Below are 9,980 nucleotides of genomic sequence, written 5' to 3'. Positions count from 1 at the left end.
CCAAACGTCGATTTAGNCTTGAGATCTGTGTCATGAGGCACATAGATTCTCAAGGGATCACAAGGTGACAGCTGATGCCATAACAGGCCATCGCTGTAGCTAAAGCGATTGAGCTTAGCTTTCAGGTGCGACGGAAGGGAAACCTTTCGTCCACCGAAGTGATCCAACAGCAGGCGACAGTGGTCGTCCTGACTGTAGCTCTCTTTGATTTCAGAGGCCAATGAGCTCGTCACGTGGTATGCCTTCATGGCTGCCAACGTCGACGGCTGAAATTGTGCTTTCGCACTAGACACACTTTCCTAGTGTCTAACCGCTTTGTGGGGAGAATCAAATCGTTACATCCTACCCTCCGGCCCAGAGGCGCTAAATGGGAGGCTGATAGCTTTGATGACAATCTATGCGGACAGGTCTATGATCATAAGTGGCATCTATGCCAACACGGTACATTCCTGTACCTGATCAGAAGCCCTCTTGTCTTGAGTGCTAATACATTCGAGGGCAAGAGGGAGGAGATTTTCTTCCTCGGATCAAAAAGGTGGAAATGGCCATGAACCGGCTTTGCTCCAAACACAGCAACAGCTAGTTGCCCTGGCCATTTCCGAGCTCGATAGCAGAGCCAGAGAGTAGGCTCACGCATATTACGCGTCAATAGCCGTCGCATTTCCCACGTGGGACACGCTGATACAGCAATTGTCCCGCGTATTTGCGCCGCCTAATCAGGCTTATCGTGCGCAATCACACTTCTTATCTTACCGTCCGAATAGAAAGGATCTATCGAACATTGTCCAGCACGGATATTTTTCGGGTTCACAGCTGTGTTGAAACGGCCGCTGACATCGCATCCAATGCTAAGTTCAACTTTAAGTCCTTTTTCGTTGGTTCGCAGCACCATACTAGCGGTTCAAGCGCACCTGTTTAGCCTTACAGACCGCAACTCATGGACCTCAACTCGGTGATGAAGAAGAAGAAGTAAAGCTACAAGCTGTGAAACGGCAACGAAATATTTGTAGATGTTTTATGTGCGGGAGTACTGTACACTTGTGCCCGGCTTGTCCTTCGCGCGAGAGCAATTATCTCAACTCATACCAGAGATCTGGCACAGTGCGGTAAAACGCCGATACCCAGTAGGGGTGGGGCGCGCTACTGGGGAGAACTAGGATCTGCTGAACCTCTAGGAGATGTGAATCAACAGGGCTTAGCTTCGAAGAATTATATGCTTAATAACGCGGAGCGTGTGTACAAGCCCGGTTTGTTTGTCGTGAAGGCGACTGTTATGGGTTTTGATAAGCCATGGTCAAATTTATCTGGCTTTGAAGCGTCTTACAACTATGTTGACGTCTTTCCTTTTGTACTGAATCAGCGATATGCTGAGGCGCTTTTGAAAAACATGAAAGTGATTGGATCACTTCCATTGAACTCAGGCATAAAGCTCTTAGCACTGAAAGTATAGATCGCCTTCGACTTGGATATGAGATATGATCTCATCCTCGGTATGACCTGGCTACGACGCCTTAGCCATTAAGTTGATAGGAGGCCAAAGAACTTAGGCGCAACGCACAATGTTTCTGTCGAAGCTTTTGCGAGTCATGAACCCACCTTGGCTAAAAGCTACTGGCGGCTGATAACGTTAAGGGTGATGTTAGCCTTGAGGCTATCTCATCGTTTCACGCTCTTTAGAGCTAGACGAAATTAATGTGGATGAGTTCTGCCAGGCCTTCAATGCTATTAGTACTTTTAACACGAATTTAGTCTGGTAAATCTAACTAAAAATACATCGTCAATCTAAATTACTTAACATATGATGAAAGTACCGTGACCCTGCCCATTTTCGCGTCATGCGCTATAACCAGGCAAGACACCAATTGAAATATCACGCATGCCATTATGCGCTCCATCTTCTCATAGTTTTACAACTTTTGCCGTTGAGCATGTCTTTGTTTTCTAAACGGTTTTCTAATTTTACACGCAAAATAAAATTTAAACAATCGCCAGTCATTCAGGCTGAGCTGGGCCTAGCCAACTGCTTGCACAATTACAGCTCAAATTGCGCTGGTACGGCTCGGCCATTATCTAATCTCCTTAAAATGGATGCAGGTGGCGTTGGACTAATACCGTAAATGACGTTTTTAAAAAACAGTAAAGGATAGCCTCGTGCATGCCCCGTATTAGGCTCTGCCAAATTTTAGTCGGCCTTTCAATGTCGTCTGTGGTGCATCAGACTATGACATTGACAGCGCGCAGCTATAATCGGATGCTGATGGATGGAAAACCACCATTGCATTAGAGTCTAGGCAGCTTTAGGCTGCTGCAAAAATGACCTCGTTCATTGCAAAGAGCTCTTTGCCACGAAATATACTCTTCACAAATCAGAGTACGACGGCTTGGCCCCAAGCCTTTTGTGATATATACAGATCATGCGTCTTTCGTATGGTGACTTTGTCAGCTCACCTCTCGGAGAGGATGGCTCATTTTTTGCAAAATATAATTTTGAGGCGAAGTACAAGCCTGGAAAGCAAAATGCTCAGGCTGATGCGCTATCACGCTAACCAGATTATGAGCTCGATCCTGCTACGACTGTAAGGTCAACAAATACTGACTTTATCCGTGAGGCATATGAACGGTATGTCGCTTTGCCACGAGCTCTGAAACGCAATGAAATTACATATTCGGACAATAAATTGTTGGGAAGATTGAGTGCGGGGTTACATTAAAACTCTATCCATAATGGCCACTTGACTATCGCAGGGATGCGGCGGATTACCCGCGCATCGTAGTTCCTTATGATAAAGATCTCAGTTATTGGATCGTCTATGCGGCACCTGGTACTTTCTTGAGTGGTCATCTTGGTTAATAAGGACATACGGCTCGACAAGCAGAAGTTACCGGTAGCCCAAACTAAATAAATGGTAAGCACCTGTGTTCGCACATGTGAAACCTGCCAACGGACTTAACATTCGGCACATGCATTTGCACCGATTGTCAGTTTGCCCAAACCCGCTGTTGGTGTCAATTTTGTGTTGTGATTTAAACCATTTGGGAAGAGTGTCTTGCATAGGTGCTACGAAATAAAATAGAAGTGAAGCTATAAAAATAGGGTTAAATTAGCATTAATTCTGGCCTACAGAGACTTTGACGGCAACACCGGAATTGTGGTCTTTGTTGTCCAAAAAGCAAAAATCTTCGCGGCTGTACTGTATACTAGAGATGGTGAAGGTTCAGCAAGGTTATCTATTCATTGCGTGTTTCAACACTATGATTTGCCAGTGGCAATTGTCTCCGACAGTGACCTCGTTTCGACGGTATGTTTTGCGAAATCGTTATTCCATATTCTTGGCACCAGATTGGACTTGTCTACAGCGAATCATCCGAACACCGATAATTATACTGAATGTGTCAATTGCGTTATTAAAGACGTTCTGCGCAGTGTGAGCGTTGAGAAAACAAAGTCCTAAAGCATAATACTTTCATTTGTTAAGTTTGCGCTGAATAGCGCTGTTTATGCCTCTTTACAGGCTGTACTCCGTTATATCTAAACATCCTCTCACACCCACGCGTTTCTTCAAAATTACTACTAGGTATATCAGGGTTTGGTACGGAAGATTTAGCCGATCATCATGCTGATCTTAGCCGTGTCACTGTTAGGAATCATTCTCGCAGCGCTATTAAATGTCTTAGGACATGTGCATAACACAACGGCTGATAGCCAATACAAACAAAGAACAATGGGATGCTTAAGCCAGAAGATGAATTGATTCGTATGCGATCGGTGAACGAGTCTTGCTAAATTTTAAGAAATTACAGAAGTATCTATAAGACCAACCTGCGTTCGCGCTTTATTGGTCAATTTACGGTTGTGGCAAGATGGGCCTAGCTTATACGCTAATCTCCCGCGCAAACTCTACACACACCTAGTGCTCTACGTTGGTTTGCTTAAGCCATATTGGAATCATTTCCGTGTGGATTTAAGAGCGCTTGCGCGACGACAGACGGCTGTGTCGCAGATTGCTGCGTCCTCATCAGGTTGTCCAGCTGGCACTTTAAATAAGGTTGATGGTCCAACCTCAAAAGACGGTATTGAATTGCGTCAAGAGTGCTCTCAATTCATGCAAGAATCTCACGGACAAGTTGCCCTTTAGTCCGTTTCATATTAAGTCGATTAAAAGAAGAAACAATACGTGGGAACTTAAGAATATTAGTACATTTTTAATTTATATATTCAAAGTATTCCTTACTATTAGCCTTTAGTTGCTAAGAACTCTAACAAATCCTCTGGCCTTCGTGTACGTGAAGTACTCGGAGGCACATATTTACCCTCACTGTTATCGGTGAAAATTAGCTTATACTGAAGCAGTACAAGCAAAATGTGCCCCGTAACGTCCGTCGCTCACACCGCTGGATGATGGTAGCTGAAATTTTATGAGCAAAAGTATGTTGCTTTAAGAGTTGTACTCATTCGATAATAAGAAGTCACTATAGACGTCGCATCAGCTCTTACAATGCTTATGCTGGCAATTCAGAAATTTTGTATCGCCAAACCCTTTTTGGTATCGCCACACTCCTACTTTATATTTGGAAACCGGTATAGCCACACCAAACTTTAATGGTCTATCTCTCCATCGATGAGAGTACAAACGGAACGCTCGTAACACATATAAGTGTTATCTACAAAGATGACATTTCATGATTGTTTAAAATAGGTATTATGTTTAATGTGATAAAACATAAAGCAGTCTGAGAACTTCTTCCTACTTGGTAAGTGCGCACGAGAAGTCGGATCACCGCTCCTAGACGGTCAAACCGCTTCCCCGCTGTGCTAGGGTGTGCTTAAGTAGAGCGTGGCCGCATTAAGAGTGCTCGCCTACACTTGGTAGCACTTGAAATCCTTCCCACGAGCAGTATCTGAGCGTGTCAGTGAGGATGAGCCTTAATATCGATTTAGCTCATTTTCCCCACCTCTCCGAACATCATCGGGTGGTGGCAGAGCACTTGGCGAAGGGACTTGGTGAAATAGCCCTGGCCAGGCTCTTGGGCAGTTCTCCTGAGAAAAATGCTGCTCAGTTGGAGCAGTTTGAGGCATTAGTGCTCAGACAGCGGAGAGCTGCGTCCGAAGTACGAAGCCATGCTGAGGCGGAGCCTGTCTCTCAGACTCAGGATCAGCTTAGGCGAGAGCAGACTCGGAGCGAGGCTCTCATGAGGACTGTTGAGATGCTCTCCGCCCGGCCGCATCAGCCGAGGCCCATTCGGATGGACCCGCCCAAGTTCGATGGAACTGCGGCGCACACGATTGTCCACTGGCTGTAGCCGTGAAGCAATGCGGTGTGGCGCAGCTCATCGAGGACGACACCCGAATGGTGTCGTAGCCATGTCGCATTTGTGCGGTAAGGCCTCAGAGTGGGCTTTCTCGGCGCTTATGGCGGATGGTAAGGCGTTCCCTTCAGGGGAGATCTCTTAAGACAACGATTCGCGCCATGTATCAGCCGCCGAACAACGAGATGTTGCTTAAGACGTGCTTCATTGGAGCGCGGCAGGCGAAGCGATCTCTACAAGAGTATGTGCAAGAGATGCGCTCGCTGTCGGCATCCATTACCGTAGGTCCGATTCCGGACCACATTAAGGTGCCACGTTATTGAACGGACTACAGCAGGGCCCATCGCGACAGGCCCTTTATAGCAAGGTGTCGTCGACGATGGAAGAGGCAATCCAAATTGCCTTATTCGAAGAGCAATTCTACAGCAGTGCCTCGGCGACAGCTTGATATAAGCCGTTGGCTGAGAGGACAGATGCCACTCCTATGGAGGTGGGCAATGCAGACGTGGTCTGTTATAAATGCGGCAAGCGCGGCAATATGATGGCTCGCTGCTATGGCAGGGTCCTTGCTGGGGCGAAGACGTCCAGCAAGAGCATTCTCTCCCAAAGGGCGATGGCAAAAACCAGCGTGCGAGACGCATGAGTTCTGCATCGATCACTGAGGGGTCGACAAATGCAGGAGCGCAGTAGGGGCGGGATGCCCTACTGACGCGGACTCTGAAGCTATCCTTAAGTTCAGAGACACCGCACTGCTCCACGGCTAAAAGCCAGTGAACAATCTGGTGCGCCGCTGTTCCATCGAGGACGACAGCCGGATGGCGTCGTACGTCATGTCGCATCTGCGCGGTAAGGCCTCATAGTGGGTAGTTCCGTCATAGTGGGGTGTTGTTTTAAAGCCAGTCCCAGAGGTTCAACAACAATGAGAAAAAAAACAATGGCGCGAGAGGGCATCCATGTCGAATGCCGTACCGAACGGGGATCGCCTCGGACAGCAGCCGTACACAAGAAACATGCCTTGGTGACAGTGTGCATTTGACGTATAAGGGCAACGAATCGCTCGGAAAAAACAAATCGGCGTAGGGCTGCGTAAAAGAACTCCCTGTCCAGAATATCGTAGGCTTTCCGGATATCTAATAGTATAGTGCATCGGCTGAGTTCCACTGACTTATTCTCGTCAATACAAGCTGATCTCCAAGCTGTGCCGATATTTTGGTGGCTCTGGAAGTTCTCCCAGTTTGAAACTTTTTTGTAAGTCCATCGGCCGCTCAGTGATTTGATGCATTCAATCGCTCACTCTGGCCATGTGTCCTTCTCGAATCGCTTCCATATTAGCGGTAATCCATTGTCGTCTCTTCTCATTAGGAGACGTTGATTTCTTCGAGTAACAGTGGCTTAGTAACGCTTACGAAGTTGCTTTTCGCGCCGATTCACTGCCTCTATGCAAATTTGCGCATTCGATGTTGTCGGTGTCCCAGTTCCTTGTCGTGATTTCGCGGCGAATACCCATATTGCCCATATCCACCAGCATTTGGTAAAGTACTCGCTCGGGTTTATTGGAACGTATTGGGTATGTATGGCGGGCTTGGTGTCTCGGAGGTTCCTTCGTCAACAGGTCTCTTAAGTGGAGGACGACTTCCTGTTGATCAGAGTATTGTGGTGGGTTCCGTGCTGTTACCCAGATCACCCGCGGTAACCATTCAGTAGGTACATAGAACCGATCAATACGGCTGTCTTGCTCGGCAGTCCAGTATGTGAAATGGTCTGCCACTTCATCTACCTCTTTATCGATCCCGTGTTCCCGCCGAAGTCGAGCGTTAGTCAGATTTTGAAAGAGAGAAGCAGGCATATTAAAGCTGGGTTATCTGGCCGACTGGCTGTACGTTACCCTAGTCGATCTAATTGAGGACTCTGCCCACTGTTGAAGTCTCCAAGAAGGATCGTGATCCACCAATCAAACTCCCACTGTTAGAGGGTGGAGAATAAAGCTTTTCAGTTTCCGCGCTGGTTGATGGCATCGACGCTGAGCACCTGCGTCCCATTGATGGTGGCTCCTAACTGTCGTGTATTCCACTGATTCTTATTCCACACAGTCGTCTGCGCTGCTGAGGGTGTCAAGAGGATTGTTACCCCTGCTGAATTGGATGACCCTGTACTCCAGAACGATAAGAGCGATTGTCGGTCTTGCAGCCTTAGTCCCCACAGCTTCTGCCACAATGTTCGTAATTCCTCCGCCCCGTCTTCTATATCTACATGAATTTCTTGGAGGCACCATGCCAGGTGCCTTTCTAGGACCGTTGTCCTGTTACATGCCGATAGCCACCCAAGTCTTTTTTCTTGCTGAAGCCTAATACGTTCAAGTTCACGATTCTTGTGTCAACTGGCTGCATCTTGGCGCAATGAAGAGTCTGTGAATCCGCAGTAATATCCAGGATTCTGTGACGTCCGTAGCCACCTGCGCTCATAATAAGTTGGCGCTACAATTGTGACACTTTAAGGACAGTTCCTGGCTGCCCATAATACGGGAGGAGATTCTTCTCCTCAGACTGTTGCAGTTCTGAGGCGAAGAAAAATACTTACGAGATGGTAAATATGCGAGAGTTGACTGGTTGTAGTACGCTTGCTTATAGCGCACGTCGTGATCGAAGAACATGGCACAAACGAGGTGCTGGCTCATCCTATTCCGTCGTTTTGGGTCATAAAACTTTAGTATGTCATCTCAAGCGTATCCTATTTCTCGGAGCTTTTGCCAGTCGCCCGCGTTGTCCCCGAGAGGAATGAGGCTCGTTTGTTGACTTCAATGGCGGGAGTTGTCTATCCAGTGTTCAATCCACTCTAATGCGAATTTATCCACAATTCGCGAGTTTGGCCTACAAAGGCCGTCGACCTTACATTCCCTCATGTTGTCGTCCACTGAACGAGCACTTTCCCGTCCAAAATCAAGAAGAGCTGGCCCAGGAAGACAAAATGCTTCATTTGCCATAATAGGTGGTCCGACACCTTTCGGGCAACCTGCTGCCATTCGGCAGTAGAGCTGATAGTTGTCGGAAAAAGTAGTTGCTGAGCGTAAGGCTAGTTAGCATCCAGCACCACCGAGGCACCTTTCCATTGAGAGCGATCCCTGTCCTCGTCCTCGCCCTCGTAGGTTAGTTGTTTGAGTATCTGATTGCTTAACCTTTTTTAGGATCACCGCGATATGGATATTTCTGAGTACCGTCCCGGTTGTTTCATCTGGCGTCTGAATGTAACTGCGCTTCTTCACTCTGAAGATGCTTGTCTTGTTTTCTACTGGTGGCGTAATGAGAAGAGCTACCACTGTAGTGACTGGAACTGGTACTCCTGCGCGTCTGGTTGGGGGCGATCTGACCCCGCTGTATACTCAGCTGGCGATGGTTAGATGGGGCTATAGCTACTGACCTCTAACGTTGCACTGCTCTGAGACGCCTGCACCTCCTCTTGACTAGACTCGGTGACTGACGCCCTGATCAATGTCCTCTATCTGTTGCTGCCACATTTGTAAGAGTGGTAAGGACACCTTGTTGTAGGTCATGAAGCGTAGAGCCTCCCTGTAGTCTGGCCCACAATTCATCGACTTTCCGCTCCATGTGAATGGATCTCACTGTTCGTCCATTTTTGCATCCTCCTGAGAGTCCCGAAAATTTGGGCTGGCTGGATTCGTTGCAGGTGCCCCGGTGGCGTTGGTGACTGTTCCGACCGGAAACTCTCCCTCGGTATCGTTGCTGGGCATGTCTTCATCCGCCACCTCTAAGACTGGCAGCGTGTCCACTCGTCCTGTGTAGATGAAAGCTGAGTAGTGCATGCCCCAATATTGAACTAGAAGTGGAAGTTGCGCGGGGTGCTCAGTTCTTTCAACCATTTTATCATCGATAAGATCCATTACCGAGATGTTTTTTTTTGCTGGTTCGATTACCTTACGATAACGTGTAATGGCCGATGGTTTGAATTTTCTGCATGCCCACTCCTGCTTCTGTACATCCGCCAAGTGCAAGACGTATACTGTCTGCAGAAGGTTATTGACTGCCATACTCATCGTACCCCCCCCCCAGTATCATCACTGATGATGACGGCTCTGTCAGTGGCGTAATCTTCCAAAAACAACTTCATATGATTGGCAGATTCGGTACGCTACATATTGGCCCACCCGCGGCGAGTGTTTGCTAAGGCGTTAACGCGTTGTTCGTGGGCTAATTGGTCTTCCAGATGGAGTAGTCCCGCAAATTTGATTCCTCTTTTCAGACTTGCGGTCATGTTTTCCAGCGTTTTTTCGGGTCCTGCTAGAGTTGCTTTTACTGCTGCCTGGGCTGACACCATCACCATGCCGTTTCTAGTGGCCGTGTTGTTTACCTCTCGGATGCCTAACTGATGTTTAACGTCTTGGATGAGACCGTGGCTTTTGGGCTAAATGCACTCCCAGTGGTAGCTGGGCGCTACCACTGCGACCAAAAGTTTGCAATAGTTTTCGGAACATGCGTCGTTCTTTACGCTTTGTGCGTGAGCAGAACGGGACTTGTTGTCTAGACCGCTTTGCCCGGAGCGAGTCCAATACCCCGTCGTTTCTTATCATCTGGTTCCTCAGCGACCTTACGGTTTTCTGTAGTCGCTATCGACTCATCCACCTGTAAGTCAACTACCTCTAAAAAAATCCGACTGATTCT

General features: G+C 47.7%; 1 protein-coding gene across 1 annotated transcript; it reads right to left on the bottom strand.

Annotated features, from left to right (window-relative positions):
• Positions 1-8,920: 8,920 nt before the first annotated feature.
• Positions 8,921-9,202, bottom strand: CCR75_009365 (uncharacterized protein; the record flags this gene model as incomplete). The annotated part of the gene is made up of 1 exon (XM_067967406.1): positions 8,921-9,202. One exon carries the CDS (start codon positions 9,200-9,202, stop codon positions 8,921-8,923), a length of 282 nt encoding a protein of 93 aa, XP_067816662.1.
• Positions 9,203-9,980: the final 778 nt, after the last annotated feature.

This window comes from Bremia lactucae (genome assembly GCF_004359215.1).
Source record: "Bremia lactucae strain SF5 chromosome Unknown BlacSF5_NotPlaced_11_SHOA01000003.1_306292bp, whole genome shotgun sequence".
In the NCBI taxonomy this organism is placed as follows: Eukaryota; Oomycota; class Peronosporomycetes; order Peronosporales; family Peronosporaceae; genus Bremia; species Bremia lactucae.
The sequence above is the reverse complement of the archived record's forward strand: the minus strand, read 5'-3'. Positions and strand labels throughout refer to the sequence as shown.